The sequence below is a fragment of the Barbatula barbatula genome (assembly GCF_947034865.1).
Source record: "Barbatula barbatula genome assembly, chromosome: 3".
Taxonomy (NCBI): Eukaryota; Metazoa; Chordata; class Actinopteri; order Cypriniformes; family Nemacheilidae; genus Barbatula; species Barbatula barbatula.
In genome coordinates this window covers 11,768,702-11,791,779 of record NC_136764.1, presented here as the reverse complement: position 1 = coordinate 11,791,779, position 23,078 = coordinate 11,768,702, and the positions used below count along the sequence as shown (strand labels likewise).

At 38.1% G+C, this 23,078-nt stretch overlaps 1 protein-coding gene across 1 annotated transcript in view; it reads left to right on the top strand.

The window, feature by feature from the left end:
* The window catches only part of clstn2a (calsyntenin 2a), a 184,163-nt gene that overhangs the window by 152,130 nt on the left and 8,955 nt on the right, over positions 1-23,078 (top strand). Inside the window, exons 9-11 of the mRNA XM_079451908.1 lie at positions 19,047-19,209; positions 21,505-21,671; positions 22,087-22,235. Coding sequence (XP_079308034.1) covers positions 19,047-19,209; positions 21,505-21,671; positions 22,087-22,235 — 479 coding nt within the window. The remainder of the gene's footprint in view (positions 1-19,046; positions 19,210-21,504; positions 21,672-22,086; positions 22,236-23,078) is intronic.

Here is a 23,078-nt window from a genome sequence, read left to right as displayed (position 1 = left end):
TATTTTTCTTTCTGTTCCTGCTGCCCGGCCCCGTCTGGCTGCTTGCCACTGATACCTAAACAGCAGATTATCCTGTTGTAAATGTCACAGTTGTTATTTTGTCTTCTTTTATCTTTAATCCGGAAACAAATTGCAGAGCCAGACCTAAAAAAAAGTAAAATAACTAAAATGTATAGTTCAGCTCATGAGTACCTTTGAACCTGGTACTCATGGTTCGCTAAGTAAACATTTTCTCAAAAGCACCCCAAAAAGTACCCAGCCGATTGATAAAAACGTTCACAATGTTTCCCGTAAGTCGCAGTTGGGCGCCACGTGCCTTTCTTACATTTTAACAGACACTACCCAATACTGTAATGTCGTGAAGTCAAGGTGCTCTGGCACACAAGGTAGTTGTTGAAGTAGATGGATGCAAATGCGGTTTCATGTCAGTCTAGGGCCCGCTGACAAGTCTGTCATAAGCTGTGTCCCAATTCGAAGGCTGCGACCTTCTAAGGTCAACAGACTTAAAAAGGAGGTTTAGGTCTTTAAAGCATGCAGTCCCCGAAGTCCACGTAGCGAACCGAAATGACTATAAACTATAAAATAATGCGGAAAATTACGGAAGATTACCAAGTTACGGTACCTGCTTCTCCTGTCACGTGGTGACAGCAGCGGGTGACAGCAGAGACATTTCTGAATTTTTTAAACAGACACGAAACCTAAATTATTTTATTTATCTGAGAGAATATGACGCATTTATGTAGATTAAAACATAATGAACCAACAAATGAAAAACATTTGTTGTAAATATGTAGAAAAGTACATATGTAAAACAGAAAAAGGTATAATAATATGAATGAACAACATCATGTATAATATAACAGTTTTCTGCAGATGGCATACTGTTATTTAACTTAAGTTTCAAATTTATATTTAACAATACGCAGCCGTTACAGGCTGGCAATGAATCTCGGGTTAGCCGAGGCTGTTAAGGATCCATTCGTTGTAGCCTTGTCAGTCCGCGGAGACAAGGTCGCATTTTGAGGCTGCCTTTGAAGCAGCCTTCAAAATGGCACAGCCTTACAAGCCTTCAGTCGCGCTGCTGTGACACAATCGGTCTTGAAATGTAGCCTGCGATGCACGCAGCCCCCGAATTGGTACACAGCTAGAAAGATACTAAAGAAGCGCCACCATGGATGTTTCTGTCGCCATGGCAGCAAGCTGATGCGAGGCACCTGTAGATGATTTGATTGACAGGCGCAATCTTTCCGGCAAAGCGGCCTGCGGCAGTGCGAACGCTGTGTTCCATTAAGGGCCTGACATTGATCCAGTAAAATGGCTTTGCTGTGATATCGTGGCAGACGCGCGTTACGTTGGAAAAAGAGAGGGAGACAGAGGGTGTTGGCTGTTGGGCATCTCAAGCAAATGCTGCTCTTTGCAGCCTCATCAGCACTCTGAGAGGACACTCAATGGCTTCCGCTGCAACTCCATTTAGCCCTATTGATTTTGCAATCTTCCTCACACCTGCCTCTTTAGGGGTTTTTTTCACCCTCTTTTCGTTGAGAGGGAGAGAATGATGGAGAGGGAGTGATGCTGAGAGAGGGGGTTAAGTGAGGGAATAAGCGATGTGGGCTATTTTGTACAGTTTTTTTTCTATTCCCTAACTTTCTTTTTCTCTGTTTCAGTAATCACGTATAAAGGAGTGTTTTTACACCAATAGCTGTTGTTCCTGATGAAAAAAAACAATAGCACCCTGTTCAGAACATAATAGAAAATGTAATATATGATGGTTATAATGGGAATTGTATTGGGTTTTAATGGAAACTATAATGGTGGCTACTGGTATGTGATGGATTCGGTTGGTGAGATGTTACCTGGTAGATTATTCCTATTGGACTTATGCCCAAAACACAATACGAACAAACATTTTAATGGTTTTAATGATAAAAGTGAATGGTCCATAATGATATTTAAAAGCACCATTAGAATTCTGTGACGGTTTCCTTTGGGTTTCACATTTCCAGCATGTAATAATTTTTAGGTAAAGCATTGCTTTCATTTGAATACTGTCACCTGGGAATAATAGCTGTGATCTAGTCCGCAACCTCCTCCGAGTGTCACCTCACATAGTTCACCGGACAAGGCCGTGTCTATTAAAGTGATCAATACACCCAGAACTGATTTAAAGCAATAAAAATGAGCCATCGTTTTTTTCTCCGCAGTGGCCATTAAACAAAGACATATGGTGCCCGTTCGCCAGACCCCATCAGATCTATGAAAACGCCTTTACAGACACGTGAGACAAATCATTTGTTAATCGATCTACGGCTCTTTCATACACTTGCCTAAATCAATAGTCAAAAATGTGTTTGTATCGACAGCACTCCTCATTGATCTGTGGTCCGTGTACGTGCAGGGTCCTCGCGTGTCCCGCCTTGACCAATCAGTATGAGCGTCGGAGAGCCCGAGCAGGCGTGTCATTTATATCTGTCTCACAGAAAGCATCGACCCGCGTCGCTGCGGCAGAAAATTACACTCAGTCCTGTCAATATGACATTCATTGTACGCTTATCTACTTGCAATTACATGCGCCACATCTGTGGCTTCCTTCGGCAATGCGCTTAAGAAGCTGTATTGCATTGTGTTAGATGGATTGTGTTCCATGCATGACCGCTTACTTGCTTTAATGAATACATGAAGACTTATAATGAGATCTCGCAGAGGAGAACACAGAGCTTATCAGATGCTGTAAAACTTCAACTATAGACAAACAGATGTGCTTCGCTTAAATGACTCAAGCTCATTTAAATCTGGCAAAAAGAACCGAGTGTTGTTTGTGTTTGTTGATTTTAACAGTCACTTACAAGGATTTCATGGAGCTTTACACTATTGTGTTTTATATTCTTTTGATTATATAGTACATGATTGTGTGTTTATTTATAGTAGCCTTTCTTTCTTTCCGCCTGCCTGTTCACCTGTTAAGAGCTTGTCTGTCAATTTATACAGTATCATTTGTTCGTATCATATTCATATGCATGAAAAGATATAGGGGTTTATACAGTATATATATTCAGATTTACTTTTATACTTTCAGGATTTAAATATATATTTATATATTCGGAATTTGAACTGTATATTCCGATTTAGATGTATTATCTTTTTTGTATTTACGTTTAAATTAATATTTTAAGATTTACATTTATTTATTCGCACTGAATTAGTGGACAAATAAACATTTGTCTGATGTTGTGACATATTAATAATATAAAATAATTAATTATCAACTGTTTGTTTTCAACATTTTTGCTGACCCCTATAGGACACATGGTACAGGCAGTTTCTGCCAATCTCATATTAATCTTGTGTGCCTATACATTAGTATTGCATAATTCGTATCTTCAAAGAGTAGTTTGATCAAATTTATAAAAGAGAAATACAGCAGTACGATTATTTCTGGAAAACACGAGCTGAAAGAGGTGGCACTAGTGGGTAGAATGGGATGTAACTACAGCACGAGCAAGCTACACATCATCACTAATCATTAATCCCTTCGTGTTTTGTACATTATGCACGTACATGCCAATTGCCAACAAAAACAGACGCATTACTTAGTTTGACTTCCCGTGCAGTTCATGTCTTGCATCTTTTAGCATTGGGACCGCACCATCTATCAGTTTCAATTATTCAATTATTTGGTGTCACATCACCTGTGTGGAATTTCTGTGATAATTTGAGATAAAGTTGCTGTTTACCCTGCATGTTTCAAAGAAATCTCACGTGGAGGAGCAGTGTCTAAAGCACTTAATATGATGTTTTATGTTGAATTGCTGTAAAAATATAAAAATAATATGACAAAGGCAACATCTATGATATCACTTTCTCTGAAAAAAAGGTTGACGTTAACGGTGATCACAGATCTTACATATCAGTTACAGATAAAGCTTGGAACGTTGAAATTGATATCCGTACCGGCCGATCACAATGACACGTTACGCTGTAATCGGCTGCAAAATTGCTGATCGGAACATCCCTATTTTTAAAACAATATTAGTGTTACAGTGTATACATATATATTCTAAACATAATATATAAAAATGTCCACAGATTTTGAAACCATCTAAAATATAACACGTTAAGAGCCAGAAAATCAAAGCATTTACTGAAAGCCTTAAAATGTCACCCACTAGTGAATCAGTGGATACAAATTTTACAGAAAGATATGTCAGTACACGATCCATCCACAAACCGTCTTTGACAATAACCTCAGATCGAAACACTGTAAGGTAAATAGACATGCCATACAGCAATGAATCGCAAAATGGAGTTTGGAGGAAACTGAAGATTTGCAGTCGATAAAAATACTTTATTCCACATGTAACCAAAATCATCTATGTTCATGTAACAACTCTATTATTTTGGATTGGCAACCACACTTTGTACACTTTGTAATGGTAACACTTTGTAATGGTAACGTAAGCAACATTTAAAAACATAAAAACAGACTCGCCGTGAACGGTTAAACTATGTAACGTTAGCCTACAAAGCAGCAAATATGCCGCCAGTTGTGCCGCCTGCCGTCAAATGTTTCATCGCCTGCGTGCGTGGTACCAATAGTGTAGGACAACCATGACGTATTCCAATACGTAATTACGCGCATGCTCAGAACGGATCGTGCAGGTGGAACGGATCGTGTACTGACAAGATACACAGAAATTCACTGGGTTGTGAAGAGTCATAAGTCTCAAAAATTCTTTTTTATTTTGTTGCCTCATACCTCACAGGGTATTTTTATGCACTTTTTTATTCATGCCACACGTCTTGCCATAATCATGGCCTGTTGTGATATACCTAAAGGCTGTTTTAGCTGTGTGAAATAATCATGAGCCTCTGAATAATGCATCTCTGCAGCTCTGTTTCCACATTAGCTGAGCAAATTTTACTCGTCCATCAGAGTCAAGCATGACCGCCTCCTTTTATGACTTTTATGAATTCTTCACAGTAACCATTCACAGAGACCTTAAAGATGCACCAGTTTTCTTCTTGACTTTCATCTACACCCTTTCCTCTCGTGCTTCGTTTGTATTTGTGACATTCCAAAAATAGCACGACCAAAATATGCTGTTCTTTTTTAGGCAGGTTTTTTTAACTTTCTCTCTCACCTCCTACCGTGTTTTGCTTCAAAGTAAATTTTCACTCTGCTTCACCAGGAATATTTTGCCTGGAGCTCAAGTTACAGAATTCCAATTCTGTCTCTTCAGCAACAATCTGATTCAAATTTTGCCGGCTTCTGATTCATGTGTGTTAAATCTTTGTGTACAAGCAAGATGTTTTTTCTAGATTGTTTGAACCTGTAAAGGGAAGTGATTGCATTGTGATTGGTTGAGCGGGTCTACGTGCCCTCTTGTAGGACTATGACTATATTTCCCAGCCTTTGAGCCTGTTTCCAGACCACTCCATCCCAATGCAATGCCAGTGTAATGGATTTCCATCAATAATGCAGGAGTGAGAGGAAGAGTTGGCCTGAAAGTGTGCATGTTTCAGTAGGGACATTGAAATGACTTGTGTACATAGATTTGTGTATTGCTATAGAACTCTGAGAAATTGACAGTGGAGCTAGGTTTGAATCTGCACGCATGTGGCTATGAAAGTGTGTGTACTGAGCTTTGATGAACTAATGTTGAACTCCCTGGCCTCCATCATTCCTGGACTGAGACGCAGGAGAGATTCGTTCTTCGGTTACTTTGCTGACTACCCATGAGTTATTTTCCAGGCTTTCACCCCCACACTTTCGATTACCCCATCCATCCCCAACCTCTTTTTCGCTCTGTTTCTCTCTCTCTCTCTCTCTCTCTCTCTCTCTCCTTCTTTAAAAGGTAGTCAGGCCCTGCTGGTAAATGATGTAACTACATGATAGATGCAGCTGAAAATGCTTTTTATATATTTAATAGGATATTCACTCAAAATGAAAATCACCCTTTTGTCTCGTGTCATTTTCGCAAAACAAAAAAGAACGTTGGTAACCAAACACTGTCACCCCCATTGCAATCATTGTATGGACACAAAACCACTGAGACATTCCTCAAAATATCTTCTTTTGTGTTCCCTTTAAAGTGATACTTCAGCCAAAAACGAAAATTCTGTAATCATTTACTCACCTTTAATGACTTTCCTTCTTCCGCAGAATAGATATTTTAAAGAAAGTTGGTAATGGAACAGCACTAGGCAGCCCCTATTCACTTCCCATGGGGGTCGGTTACAAACATTCTGCCAAATATCTTCATTTGTGTTCTGCAAAGAAAGAAAGCCATACAGGTTAGAAATGATAAATGATCATTTAATCACCGTGATGATGACAGAATGCTCATTTTTGGGTGAACTCACTTTAATATGATGCTATCAGTAGTTACAGGTAGGGTTGCATCAGCCATTCGTAAGCTGTTTCCCTAATGTGAAAGTAAAGTCCACACTAGATCTTGGTAACTACTAGCCAGTTTGTAACTAACGTTAGACATTATCCGGTTGCACCATTTGGTATTAAGGCGAGTAAAGTAAAGTAATGCGTAGTCACATAATATGACGTTTACCTTCAAAAGTCCAATTTAAATTTGTGAGAAAAAGTTGTGTTGAAATGTTGCGAATTTCAAAACATTCATTTTACCTCACATAATAACGGTTAAAATATGAATCGTATTAATTATACTTCCTAATCAATGATCATGAATGTTCAAATTAAACAAGATTAGTAAACAAATGCTGATTAAAAACAATGCAGCCTAATGAACACATAATAAAAGACATGTAATATGGGTGATTTCATCTTACTGCCAACCGCCAATGAAACCAATAGATTACATTTTATTTTGAAGTGAACAACACAGGCAGATACACACACGGAGACGCGCTCGGATGGGTTCTTGTTTGAGCCACTAATAATATAATGTCATCACAAAGTGTTCTCTAACTTAAAAGTTAAGCGACTGTAAATGTCAGTGTTATAATGTGTGTAAAGCATGGAAGAATGTCAAGTGAAACAAGAGCTTTTTCAGTTAGTTCAGTGAGTCTGCTATTTTATTCCTACAGTTACTCCTGACGGGAGGCTTCGGTAAATATTTAGTTTATACGTAACTTTACACTTCAGCTAAAATTAAAATTCGAAGTAGTGCGTAGTTTAAATTAGTGCCTATTTAAGTAAAAACTGGCTTAAGTTGGAACTTACGCACAGCATGGTGCAACCAGCCCATTCCAAGGATGGATTTCTGCTGGTAATATACACCAGTTTGGAATCAAGACCCATGTCAGATGTGCAGGTGAAGTCGAATGAACATCTCTGATAAAGCAGCCGGTGTCTGAGGTCAACAGCAGAATACCCTCCGAATGAAAACAGCTCAGTTTGACGAAATAAGGGCTGAAATGCACTGGGTTTCAGCCTTTACCTGCCCTCGTGGTTGTTTTGGAGGTTTTCAAAGATTGAGATATTTCCAGGCCGGACTGATGCTTTGAAGTCCTTGAAAAGGTCATATGATGATCATCAGCCACAGCGATTTTTGCACTCACCAGACATTTTACTTTTTTGCAGCAGGGAAACACAACAGCTCCTCATCACATTCTATAATAGAAAACTGAAAATCAAGAATATATACTTTCGTGAAAAATGATGTCTACCTCTAGAGACCCTGCATTTGTGTGTGTGCGTATCAATGTACGGTGCCGTTGCATTTTAATCAGCTGTTTGCCTTAGAGACGGCCCCAGGCTCATTAGTTGAGTATTTTATTGTCTCATTATGTTGTTTACAGGATGAAAAAACGCAGAGGCACGTGGAATGGTATACGTAAACACTGGTGCCCACAATTACACACGTACTGTCACAGTGATACACCGCAAAATATAAACTCGCTCAAAGGTTCTCCCTCACACGCTTCCTCTGGGGAAATGGGAAGACGTACCAAGTGTATCATCATTATTGACATGCTAATAAGTTAGCAACCATGTGCCACAGACTGCAGGGCGGCTGTTGCTCCCCACTGTGTGTGGAGAATATCTGCTTTTTATTAAACAGCCCAGTGGGAGACGCACCACTTTCACACCTAACCCGACTACTTTCTGATGTCTACTCTGCTGAAATGTGCGAAAGTGAGATTGTATTACTCAGAGAAAAGACGGTTGGTTTTTATGTTTTCCTGGATGTGTCACTTTAAAAAAGGCCATGTTGACTGTGGAGCCATGATAATACTGTGTTGTTTTTGGTGGATTCTTAACATCCTACATGAATATGGTTCTGTTTTCAAATGACAACTGGCATTAACATTTTTGTGTACACATTTGTGTTAATTTGTGTTACCACTCATTAAGATAAAGATACGATGGTGACATGGTCATAAAATATTTTTTGGGACATGTGCTATAGTAGTCATATTTTTGGGATACATAGGAATGATATATGGATACTTCCATATGGTGATAATCACTGTAATGCATGGTCAGGGTTGCCAAGTCTGCAATTTTCCTGCAGACTGCGGGTACCCTAAAACTGTTGCAACAGGTTGTTTTTATTCTGCGGGTTAAGACAGAAGGAGTTTGTTCATCAGCAAGGCAAGGCAAGTTTATTTATATAGCACATTTCATACACAATGGTAATTCAAAGTGCTTTACATAGAGGAAATTTTAAATATCCATTTGATAAAACAGTGAAGAAATAAGAAAAATTTAAATTAACCAGTTAAGAATAAAAAATAAAATATAGTTTAGAATAGAAAATAAATAAAATAAAGTACAGCAAAACAGTCGGACGGTCAGAGGTCATTCATTAAATGCAAAGTTAAACAGATGTGTTTTGAGTCTGGATTTCAATGTGACTGCTGTGGGAGCACATCTGATCTCTTCTGGAAGCTGGTTCCAGCTGCGGCTCGCATAATAGCTCAATGCAGACTCTCCTTGCTTGGAGAGAACCCTTGGTATTTCTAGCTGATGCGATCCTAATGACGTGAGTGTTCTTTTGGGTCTATATTCAATGAGCATATCTGCAATGTATTGAGGTCCTATCAATGTATCAGCTATCAATGTATCAGCAGTCATTCTTAAAGGGTTAATCCCCCTCAAGTTGTTTCAACCCTCTATACATTTATTTGTTTGGTCGAACACAAAGAAAGATATTTGGAAGAATGGAAAAGATTTCTGGGGACCATTAACTACTGTAGTAAAAATATATTGTACAGAAAAGAAGATAATTTGAGGGATTCAGGAACGCAAACAGTTCTGGGGCACCTTTAACTTTATTTAAATTTTTCCTACTATGGTAGTCAATGGTGTCCCAGAAATCTCAGTTGCTAACATTGTTCCAAATATCTCCCTTTGTGTTCAGCAGAACAAAGAAATGAATGATTTATGACAGACTTTGGGTGAAGTATCGCTGAGATAAAGTTATTTGTAAAACAAAACCATTTTATGAAACTACTCAGATTGTGTGTAATACATGACGTAACTGTACATTTTATATGTGAGTGGCATATTTTGAGTTTTTGTACAGTATTTGAGGCGGTTCGTTTAGCTAATTTTTGATTGGCAATGTGATTTTCTCATTTAGATCTGGCCACCCTTTGGCTTTAGACTTTGTTTCCCATCAATGCATATACAGTACTGTACTCTTTCTATAGAGTAGTTAAGTTTTTGGCACGCGTGTGTGCGTTCATCTGCGTGCATGCTTGTACTTGTGCGTACCCTCATTGTCCAATTTCCACATATCTATTACTGTAAAAACAATTTGCTCCTGCTCTGGGCTGGGGATAGATTAATTTACACAGTATAGGGTCCAAATTGGGAGACGGAGAGGTCACTCTTTAGTTGACTTTTGTCCCCGGAGGGCACAGTCTAATTCCTGCTCTAATTACTCACTCTGTCAGCCTGTAATTTATAGTCACCTTCCAATGCACCGCAGGCCTGACGCCACCTCTGTTAGCACGCTGCAGCTTTCAGAGAGATCTGGCCCTAAACAAACAACACGTGCTGTATGCATTCACCTGCACACACAACAAGATGTGTCAGGGGTCAGTCAAAACATGTCCGTGCACCTTTGAACCTAAATCTAGCACTAAACAATGCAGATTGACATATTTGTGTGAATTTAATTCGTCTTGGGTGATCGGCTCTTTAGGTCTGATTTTATGGAGCCTGCTGACTTTCATTCTTAAGTTTTGGCCTCTGCCTGGACTCTTTTTTGATAAACAAAACTTAAGACTAGAATACCAATCTGTTCCAGTGGCTGAATGAATATGGAGAATATTATATCGTGAACACAAAAGACATAATCTTTGCCTGCTTGGTTTTTGAAATCATTGCATTGTTGCTGTGGCAGTGAAGTGGAGGCATGTAAGATTTGCATATAAATGCTACAATAGACGTTTTTCCAAAGCGCAAAAAAAAGAAATTCCATTAGGACTTTTGTACAAGTCGCGTAGCATATGAATAAACATACGTAAATGAGGTAAAGTGCACGTATTCTCTCTCTTGACATATGCGTGGGTTTTAAGTGGTACTAGAGGGACAGAGAAATGGAATTGTCACTCTTCATTGTGCTGTGACTCTGGAGCTTTTGTTATTTATTATGTATAAAAAGATAGCGTGACAGTCTTGTTCTATGCTGACAGGAATGTTTTCCTTGTGTTATGGTCCTGTGATAGGAAGTTAAACAGTGGTTCATTACAAGACTTACATTTTTACTTGGTGATCAGTAACAATATAGGTAACCTAACTGCATTTTTTAGCTATAACATTACAACAAGTGTGTCTAGTGTACACAGCACAGTAGCTACAGTATTGTATAAGTAGTACAATTAGCTATGTACGAGCTGTGTACACTACATACACTTGTTTTATCTTATAGTATATTATATACAACAAAGCAGAGATTAAGCAAACGTCTTTTTTATTAAAATCTTGATTCAATTCTTAATTATTATATTCTAAATTTGTATAAAACTTTGGTCACACTTTGGTATGGGGCATTTGTTATTATTGCACTTAAAAATCCATTGACTACGACTTTTCCCCCAATAAACTCCCCCAATAAAATGTGTTGCTTATATATTGTTAGTAAGGTAGTTGTTAGGTTCAGGTATTGGGCAGGATTATGTATGTAGAGTATGTTCTCTCTTAGTAATTTTATAAACTTTATACTTATTGTATTCTACAATGTTTTATAATTTTTTATAAATTTTTTATAAAAAAGACTTTTCCTTTTTTATTACATTTTCAATATAATTATTTATTACTATTATTTTTATTTATACAATTTTTATAACATTTTTATTCAATGTTTTTCAATTTCAATTTGTAAACATTATACCATTATAATTATATACGTTGATCCGGATTTTGCAATAAATGTCACATTAAATCATTTCACTTCTTGCAGCTGGGCCGCCAGTAATATACAAATAACAGTTTATCCTATAAGATTAGATGTTTTTCTTGTTTATTTGATTTGATGGTTTTTGACGTGTTTTAATAAACTTTAAAATCTGTAAAAAGTATTTTTAAAATAAATAAAAAAATTCTATATTATTACAGTTTTTTTGACACATGAAAAATCTGGGAAAAAAACTAATAACAAATACAATTCTGTACATAAAGGCAAGAGCTACAGACTGCTGTTTTATAAATAGACAGCTTTTATAAATATGTGTTTGGTTCACGTTTTAATTTGATGTATTTTTTGGTAGAAGTTTAATATTTAAAATATTTTGCTCATTTATTTTACTTCAACCTGGATCCTCCTTGTTTTGTGCTGCATAGATAATGTTAATATTTATATAGATTTTGCCCTGTTATTAGCCCCAAAGTAGGCTAATTAGGAACTTTTTGGTACTACATCAAACATATCGTTCGACTGTATTTTATCTACTTCTAACAATAAGTATCTCATGGTTTGACAAGCTACAGTTTCAAAGTTGCTTCTCCACCACAGCGGGTGATCTGTTTATATCTGAGTTCAAAGTTGCGCAGCTACTAAGCTAACAAGGGTACGATGTTTAAAAATTCAGTCATCGCTTCTCTTGTGAACTGATATTTTAGATCGCTGTCATCAAGCTTCAATTTCCTCTGTATGTCTTTGTCCCTTCCCTGTGGAGAGATTTTAACATTGCCGATTAAAACTCTCCAAACTTAATCTGCTAGTAACTTGTCTCTGATGGAATCAAGATTCTATTTAAAACTCCAGCTCTCTCCTGAGCCTGATCATTTGTGCCTGTCCTGAATACAACCACAGCCAGACCCTCCATCCATCCAAAAATATACATTCAGCACCAACTACGCTCTTCAGATCAGTTGCTATTCTCTCCCATATAATCTTGGCCCAAGAACTGTCATTCACTCTTTCTATCCATCATTCCAATCAGTAAAGTGCCGTTGGTCTTTCCTGCTCAGACAGCACATCAGATAGCCGGCAGACACTAGACTTTCATCCGAAGTGTGGGCGGTTTGAAGTGTCTCTTTGATTGACTTTCTTAGTTAGAGGTGCACGCAAGTAACTCCCTCTACTGTAATTCTATGGATGTCCCAGTCACACACATGTTCGTCCGGCTGCGCTTCATCTGTCATGTCGAATAAAGCTCGTGAGAGAATATCAGCGTGCAGGTGTCTTTAAGATGCACTTACTGCTCCAAACGCATCTCTGCTCCTTCAGAGTAGGGTCTAGCGTGCAGGTGTGTGGATGATGGTCCCCGAGCATGTGCTATTCAGCACAGCTGCAAACTTATCAAATCAATTACCCACAATACCTTTACTGTTCCGAAGTCGCAATAGCTATCGCCTGATGCTTGCGAGCTTTATCTCCGTCTAGCCATTGCGCAAGTTTCTTTCTAGTAATCGATGATGAGATGTGTATCTACACCTCCAAACGAGAATATAGGAAAAGCACTTCTTCATTTTTACTTTAGCCAATAATGATATAGAACAAATCATTTCTCCCAAAAGGCCATTTGATGGGCCATTTGAGGTACCAGATGATGAAATAGATTAAGCGGTACCTAAAATTAGCCTAATCTGCAGTTCAATCAAAAAAATAATGACTGCTCGGATTGCGCCTCCCAAGCCCATGGTTAGAGTCCCTGGACTCTTTGATTAAATGCCAGCTCCTAACCGTTTTCCACAGTAACTAGTTCATTTTTTCTAACTTTCTGGGCCAACTCCGTCCTTTCGATAAAACAGCACATGGACAGTGAGAGAGCGCTTTAAACTGCATTGTGATGAGTGCAATGACTAAATATATCCCAGAGGTTACAGAAATTGTGATTACAAATATGCTTACATTTAATTCAATTCTAAAAACATCTGTAAAATGTAATCCTCCGTACCTGAAGAGCACTGTTTGTACTGTTTCAAATGATTTAGATTCATGATTGTCGTGCAGATGCCTACATAGGCAGCGAGGCAGCTCACTAGATTTTGAAACCGAGCTTGTGCTCATGCGGCATCAGAGGGCGGCGAACACAATGCATAAATGTTGAATGAGAAACAGCACCATGCAGCCGTCGCCCGCAAGGCATTTCTCTCCCGCAGCCGACATGACACAATAATGCTGGCGCATGTAGAAAGAGATGTATAGTTCTAGGTGTGATTTGTGTCCCGGCTCTCGTTTGCTGTCGCACTCTCATTTATTTGTTTGCTCCGAAGGTCCTGAATGCGGTTTGTTGACAAGGGAACAGATTAAAAATGTTTTGAGCACAAATGCCAGAGCGTGCTGAGGATGGATGCAGTGTGGGGAAAGCTACTTTATAATCGTAGCTTGACAAGATGCATAATTTAAAGCAGTTTAATTGCAGGCTAGCTTCCTTTATCTGTCTGTCTGTGTGTCTGTCTATTCCTCTGTCTGTGTGTCTGTCTGTATCTGTCCTGACTGTATTTTAACTTTTTCTGTCTATTTCTATAGCTATGTGTCTATCTATCTAAAATCTGTCTCTCTGTCTGACTATCTATATCTTTCAGTCATTCTATCTGTCTGTCTTTCTGCCTGTCTATCTTTCTGTATATACTGTATGTTTGTCTTTCTATCTATCTGTCTTTCTCTCTGTCTTTTTGTCTGTCCATGTATCTGTCTCTCTGCCTGTCTATCTATATCTGTATCTATCAGTCATTATATATGTCTGATTGTCTGTCTACAGCTCTATGCCTTCCTGTCTGTCTGTGTGTCTATTTGTCCTGACTGTATTTGAACTCTATCTGTCTATCTGTCTAGCTATCTGTCTGTCTTTCCATCTGTCTGTCTATCTATCTATTTCTGTATCTATCAGTCTATCGGTCATTCTGTATTACTGTATGTCTGTCATTTCATCCATCTATCATCCATATATAATATATCAAAGCATTAGGCCTATTTTTTTAGTGTAGTACAGTGTCTCCATCACTTCATCATCAATACAAAATATGTTAAAAAACTAAAATTTCATAGTACAAAATATGTGTTATTCTTTAACACATCCTTTTTAAGTAAGAGTGATTAAATAGTATTTGAACGGATCAATATAAATTGACACTAAATAATTTCAATAACTAAAACACCGTGATTTATAAAATGAATTCAAAACATTAAACCAATTAACTATAATGAATCACATTTCACAAGGTTTCAAATGAATGGATGTTAAGAGAGTTTTTTTAATTATTACCTTCATCGGCTCTGAAAGCTGTAGGCGCAAAACAATGTGACACAAATTGTGATTTAATGTTTTGTCACTTTACTGCTGCACTGGAAAAGTAGCACGTTACACTTTAACTCTATAGTTACAGGCACGTGCTGGGGGGGCTTTGGGTGCTTGAGCCCCGGCCTGTTTTTCTGAGAATTTAAAAAAATATTAATATGTGTGCGCCCACCCACTCCCTGTCAAACAAATAGAAAATATCAGGTCAGGTCGGGAAATGTTGAGACTGTAAAGCTCCGATGCCTTTCTACCATCCATGCAGCCACAAATAGTGCACAGCACAGCTATGTAGCACACATTGATCGGCACATCACAGACAGCCAGAAGTGAAGCCCTCCCTCGTTCCATGGGCGTTTGTCTTTGTGTGTAGGTGAATGGGGATGAACAGACTAGCTACCTGTGCAACAATATTACTAAAGCATATCAGCAGTTCTAAGTTAATACGACTTTGTTCATTTGAAGTGTCTTTTCCGTTGAAATGTTATGTTTGAATATGCAGGTATTTTTGTTTGGGTTAATTTAGAAGAAATCTACAGAAGCAAACAGACAGGGGTAAAGTAAGCTAACATTTTCTTTTAATTGTTATAAGTAAAAAAAATGTCAAAAAATATTCTGTTGAAAAATGTAACAACATAAAACAATTGGGTGAGTACGAGGGATTATATTATATTTAGAATTGTTTTACAAATATAAAAAGTGCCCTTTTTTCCAATTGAGCCCCTCAAAGTGTCTTTGCACATCCCTGGTGCTGAAACAGCCAAAATCATCTGTCAGGCCAAGATTAATGCTGCATGTTATCATTAGCACCAAAGCACGCGCACACACAGTGGGTTCTGTTCGAGTTCCTCCATGAGGACGCAAGTAAACAAAGCCTGCATATGTTAAGACCTGTGTGAATGCCAGTCAAAAGCATGTTGAGGAGGTTTAGACATGTTTACACATGCAGGAGGGAAAGTGAGTGCTGTGACTGGCTGATAAACCTCGAGGTGGCAGCTTCCAAATTTGAAAAGCATGTTCGCAATCTACATATTTCCCTCACGGCTTTTCACACAATTAACACATTTCACGTGTTGTCCACACATTTACCTACCGCAGGCTATTCCTATTCATACTCTGAACAGAAGCCCGGTTTTCAGAAATGTGGTATGGGCGGTTTAATTACCCGGCGCTAATGCTGCCGCTTACATGCCTCATTGACGCTGGACATTGCAAAAAAAGCTCATGCAATTTAGAAAGCCAAAATATTCTTCACTGCTGAGGTCTTTAGAAAATACCTTTACTCTGTAATTGGCTTGCGATGCGGGATCATAAATTCTGCTCAAATTTGGATAATTGTTAATGAAGTTTCTAGTTAAAACATGTAAAATCATGTTTTTATCATTTCTTTCGTATTTATTATGTTATGATGTTTTAATTGTGTTTTGTTGTGTTAGTGAGCTGTATATGTACTACCCAGCTGCTGTTTGATTGATATTTTGTGGTATGGAAAATGCAGATTCAAGTATGTGACCCTGGGTCACTGAGAAAATGGCCCTTTAAGTTATCTAAGAAAAGCGTACAGCAACGCGGCCGGCCATTTGTTTTTTGCCATTTTACCGCATCCACTCCATATATTTTAGGATAGTGGATTGACTAAATATCTTTACTTGATTTCTACTTAAAGCGGCCATGACAGTTTCTGAATATCTCATGTTAATAATGAATACTTACATAAACGGATCATACCCTTCAAATATCAGCAGAGTCCTGTTTGATCACATTTTGCTGGTTCATGCCCGGCATCGTTTACGGCTGGGAACGCCGCTCCATCTATCAGTTCCAAACGATCTCCAAATCCAGCGTTATATCCTCCGTGTATATAACATTCATCACCCAATGCAATGAACAGACAAACACAGCTGAACTTCACCAATGTAGTGCTCGCTCTCTGTCCTGCACAAAAGTGAAAGTGACTTGTGCGCATGCTCCTTCTCCCGTTCTCCTTGGTGGATGCCTTGGCATGCTTCATGCTTTTCAGGGAGAATTGTCCAATAAGGGACTAAGAAAAGTTGTTACGTATTGATTTTTCATATTAGAAAAAAACGTGGAAACCTGTACAGACATTGGGGGTGTGTATCGAAAAATAAAGAAATACTACATCATACGTCCAACTAGTTTTTTGACAAGTTGACCATGTCAAGCACGAGAAGACAATACATTTAACATTGTGAATAAGTCAGAATGCATGAAACACTGTTGCAAGGCCGCATTAATATCCTGATTATTTTTGGCATAAAGGAAAGATCAATCATTTTGACCCATGTAATCTATTGTTGACAAAATATATCCATTCTTCTTATGACTTGTTTTGTGGTACAGGGTCACATATTATGACTAATTGAAATGATAATGTATGTGTGTATAAAGGGACATAAAGATTATATCCCAGAATGCCTCTCAATATCTTGAATGTTAGCACAGGGACACAAACAATGCCCAAGAGACTGAATGACTGTGTGCAAGCGTTAATGTGTGTTTGTAAATGTGACATTGAGAAGGACAAAAACAGGTTAGATGCACTGATAGAGCGAGTCCGGGGAGATGGAGATAAATAGGAGAACTATTCCACAGAAACAGAGAGATGAGGTAAGAAGGATGCCGACTGAGGTCTGTCCCCCGAGGCAAGAGTTAGGCAGGGAGCTTCTCTCTGGAGACCCGGGTTTAGACACAGAGGCATCTCTCCATTAACTTCTCTCTACAGCTGCATCCACCCAGGATCCTTCCGTGCCATATGGAGCACTCTGTGCCTGCGGATGGATCTGAGTTTGCATGTTTACCGCACTATACCACTGGTAAATTATCATTATGATATTATTGCCGTGCTGATGAACTCATTTCATTTCCCTGTAAACAGGAGCAGGTGGTGGAGTTTCTTGTGGTTGATTACACATGAACCGCATTTAATTTCATTGATTTTTCTACGTGTCATTTCCTTTAGTTTATACTTAATAACAAATCAGTAAGTATTCCTGTTTGCTATAAACAGACTTGGGTAGGGATGGTTGACTAGTCATCTGACAACTCTCCCTTCGATTAGTGGCCTGTTTAATTCACCGAAGTGTTGCAACAATAACAGTTACAGTCGGACTCACACTAAAACTAATTTTAATAGTATTTTTTATACATTTAACAAATTTAAAGCACTACCACTAAAATTAGTGTTGAGCTGCGATGCTCATGCAAAAACGGAGATTGAGTCCAGCTTGTATCGTTTCATACTTTTCTCGTGAAACAATGTCTATCCTCCTGTAGAAATAAAATTGGCAAAAGGTTAAAAGGAAACTGCAACTTATCGGCACCATTTCAATTAAAGTTCGAAAGGGTGCAGCGAGGCAATCAAATGTGGTTAAAGTCTTTATGCCAGTTTCCATCGTTATGCAGAAACATCTCTCAGAATCAGAGATGTCTAGTTAAGCCCTCACATATTCTCCATCTAATGGTGTCTTTTTAAGACCTTTCTTTCAGAAATGCGTACAGTTGTTAAACGTGACTGTGTGAGTAGGTAGAGGGAAAAAATGATTAATAAAGGAACTATAAATGGCTGATTTGTTTGCATTGATTTGATGTTTCTTGCACTTGTACATCTCTGGTAGCCAATTAGCGTCTGATCATAATTATACTTAATTAATGAAATAGAACTGATGAGAAGTGATGAAGCAGAGCTAATGAAAGCAAATTAATTTAAATCTCGGTTTCATTAAGGCCAAGCGAATCTAGCTCACGTATATCTTCTCACGCTAAAAGGATGTGTTAAATAGTATGTGCTAATAACCTATTTTAACACATTATGAGTCATTTTGTGTTGATTTTGGTTTAAATAACAGCTTTCCTGTGGTTTAGGGGTTTAAGCATGGTACCAGCAATGCCAAGGTCATGGGTTCATCCCAGGGGATCACACATAGTCAGAAACAAATGTATAATACAACGCAATATAAGTCGCTTTGGATAAAAGCGTCTGCCAAATGCGTAAATGTAAATTAAATAAAGGGAACGATACAAGGTTGAGTTAAAAATAACAATATGTGTTGTCCTTAACTAGACAGAGATTAGTTCAGTTAAGAACAAAAAACAACAGGTTTAGTACACAACAGTGTATATAAAAGAATCGCTGTTGTATGTTTTGCTATAGCAGCTCAGACATGGTTCGGCCAAGAAACATGAACTTGATTATATTAAAATTTACATTGAACAATAATGTTCACTTTACTCTGCACACACATTGTGTATCCAAATATACATTCCATTACAATATTTCTTATTTAACTTATTAAATTTATTCCTCATAAAAAATGAAACATTGTTTTAATACGTATGTGTCTGATCTTCCTCATCTCTAGATCTGTGATAAAGAATGGCATTACTACGTCATCAACGTGGAGTTTCCTTCGGTGATGCTCTTCGTAGACGGAGTGACGTACGAACCCTACCTTGTGACAGACGACTGGCCCATCCACCCCTCGGAGATTGACGTTCAGCTTACTGTAGGCGCCTGCTGGCAAGGTGAGACTGCGGAGAAGCTGTTGTCCCCATCGTACCTTAAAAAAGAAAAAGATCGATCAATTGAAATTACGGTATAATAGTGGTTTTGGCAGCGCAGACACGGGAGGGATGAATCAGCATCCACAGATTTTGAGAAGCAGTCAAATCTGTTTTAGATTTAAGAGAGGGTTAGACTAAAAGACATCTACATTATTGATATGACAGTGAGAGCGCAGCAGCGGTGGTTCGAATACCAAGAGAGAGCCGATGTGTTTGGCCTCGGGGTGCCCTGATTCCTCATTTAATCAAAGAGACTCGGGGTGAAAACATCAAAAAAGAAACACGGCCTGTCAATTTTAGCCTTTTGAAATAGAACTAAGGACCGCATTTAAATGGAGAAACTGTCCTTAACATCGCTTTCATGAGCTAAATAATTAAAAAAGGTGGTGAGAGAATGGAGACTCGGCTAAATTGCAAAGACGTCGTGTGCAGCAAGGTCCTAAAATCCGCCCCTTGACTCTATTTAGATTTCTTTTCATCCGTGCTGATTGGGGATTATTCTCTCTTTTCTCTCGCTTTGAATCGTGATTTTCAGACGAAGGCCGTTGTGAGGATTAAAAGACCCTGAATGGAGGACAAGTTCACTTGCTATTACATCCCGATGAAACTCGTGTAAGCTTCACTAAACCGCAACTGATAACTTTTCGAGCTATTAGCTAGCGAGATTGCCTCTCGCTCCCTTCCTTTCTCACCCTGCGCAATCAACAACGTAATGACAAGACGCCGTATAATGGAAACCGCGGATGGGTATTTGTTCGGGCCAAATGGAGATCCTTGTCTTTTTTGAGGTAGAAAAAAGGGTTTCGCGAATGTTGTCTTCATAACGAATAAAATGTTCTCAAGCACAGTGTTTTTGTTTTGTAAAATATCAGTTATAAATTAACTTTTGCTTGTTATTTTGGTCAGTCACGACATCACCGATCGATACAAATAGATGTGCCGTTGACAGCTCTTATATCCCATGTGAGCGGATGTCGTTTCGTTAGCGTGTCTGTCCTTTAAGGGGAGCACGAATGGGAATGCAAATGTTCCACTGCCCTTCCAACAGTGGAATAACATTTAATTGATAACATCTGTCAGCTAAGTTATTTAAAATCATATGCAATTAGGGCTTGGAAGCACAGGCCTTTATTGTGAGGCTTTAGGTGGGACAGTGCCGGGCTGACTGCATCTGGAGCTATTAGACTCTCCAAATCTGCCAGCACATCAGTCATGGAGAAGAGAGGAAAAACAGCATGTGTTGAAGAGGACTGCATTTCTGCTACCTCACTTTCATGTTTTTGTATATAGGTACCCATTAGGTAGAGATGGATGTTTTGATGGATGACTAGTGTCTCAGCAATTGTATGGAGATATCTGCGTATAGACAGTATTTGCTGAAAGTGATATCTGGCAGAGTATGTTATTCTTTTCTATCTGGAATGGATCATTTACCCATCAAAATATGAAATGTATGGGAGACGAAAACCTGGTTCAGGGATTCATTTTAAAATAAAATTATTGGGCTGTCCAGGTATAAAGGTTCGGTGGTGTTCTACAGTATAAGCCTACATTGACTCCATCCTCCTGGCCCTTGACTCAATATTGACTTTGTGCAAGTGTTGTGTACTTTTTCGCCAAGCTTTAATAATATGTTTGAATAAAGTTTGAATAATGTTTTTTAAATACATTTTCCAAAGCCAGACATTGTATCACTGTATACTCTCTTTCAATTTACTCAATTTCAATTTAAAGATACTGTTTTGGCAGAACTTTTACACTTAGAGTACAGTATTGCCGAAGAATTATATTATACATAAAACAAGACACACACAACACAGTTAAGATACACATGTTCAACACAGTAAGGCGCTAACTGAAGGATAAAACTAAAACATAATACATTGCAATGTATGGAAGTATGTATACAAAGGAAAAGAAGGATAATAATAGTCATAAGTGAAAGTGACCTATTTGCCAGATATGGTGCCCATACCCAAAATGTGACCTCTGCGTTTAACCCATCCGGTTAATAGTGAACACACACACTGCAAGTTATGAACGTACACACACTTGGAGCAGTGAATAGAATAATATATGAAAATACTGTATACAAACAGAAATACAGTGTAGTTTAAACAAAGATTTCCATAGAAAATGATGCATTTGTGTATTTATGTATGTAGATACTGTATGATGGAAAGGTCAGGGTCTCTCTCTCTCTCAGCAATTACTGTTTGTGATGTTTTGACCGTTTGTGTGTGTTTTTTCTTTTAGGAGGAGAGGTGACCACTCCACGGTTTACACAGTATTTTCGTGGAAGCCTCTCGGGCCTCACTATCAGACCAGGAAAGATTGCAACACAAAAGGTGATCTCCTGCTTACAGGCCTGCAAGGAGGGCCTGGACATCAGCTCACTTGAAAGTCTGGGCAAAGGCATAAAGGTACAGACACACAACTTGTCACAGCTGCAAATAGCAGATTGATTGAGAAAATGTTTATTCCATTAATCAGCCATGAAATCGTATTTTGCTTCATCTTTTAAATATAATACATATCTATTTGATATACAATAGGATTATTTAGCTTTTATGTTATCGTATATTTGCGGCAAAGAGCGCAGGTCATTGTGTCAATCACTCTCTCACAAAAACCCACACACATACAAGCAAAGTCTTTCACAGATTATACAGTTGCATTATATTCTATTCATCTCTATTATGTCCTCTGGATTCATTGGAGAATCCTTTGACTTTCATAAATCCATAGCCTCATATTCATTTATATGTAAATATGTTGAGTCTTTTGAATTTTTCTAGCGATTATGAAAATGACTCGTACCCTCTTGATCCACCTCAGTTCCACTTCAACCCCGCTCAGTCTGTGCTGGTCATGGAGGCAGATGACTTGGAGAACATCAACACCGCCATGACGAAAGTTTCCTACATTAACTCTCGGCAGTTTCCCACTCCTGGCTTGCGCAAACTTCACATAACCACCACAGTCCAGTGAGTACTGCGACAAACATAATCAAACAATACGACATCAACTCATGAAGGATTTCATCCTCCGGACCTATGGATGGATGACCTCTGAAAAACAGTTATACTGCCCATGTACATACAAATGAATGATAGTGTATAGACGGTTTAATTCGACTCACACACCTGGCCCGAAGTTAATCAGTCTGGCTGGTGGCTAATAATATTACTATTTAATTTAATATATATCAATATTCATTTATAATGATATCTTATTGTAAAAATTTCATTAAATACACAATTTGTTAAATTTGATTGTATATAATTTTTTTTCAAACGAACAATTTGTAAAATGGGCCGTGTAACTTTGTCAAATAAAAGGCTAATAGCGGTTCTTCTACTGGTAACCCAAAATAATACTTGCTAGACATACTTTTAACTTGCTAGCTTTTTGATTTCTCGCTTATTTTCAGAGATAAAGACTAATGATACGCGATTATTGAATATTGAAAAAGATTATGCATTATAGCAGAATAAGTATTTTTAAATTAAGTTTGGGCCACAAAAGCATGCATGCGCAGTAACGTTCTGTTTATGTTGTACTGTATAGACAAAATAATCTGGATTTGGGATAATTTGATGAGAAATCTTTGCGATTATTGTATATTGAAATCTTCAATAATATCGATTGCAGAATTGGCAAATCGGTTCACACATTGAGATCTCTTCTGGAGACATTTGTGCAATATCTGGACGCATTAACATAAATGCATTTATGCATGAAATAACGCATAAAACAGTCAATAAGAGTGAGGGATGTTTACTTTTGATGTCCTTTATTCATTGTATAAATATGGCTTTCTGTGTTAG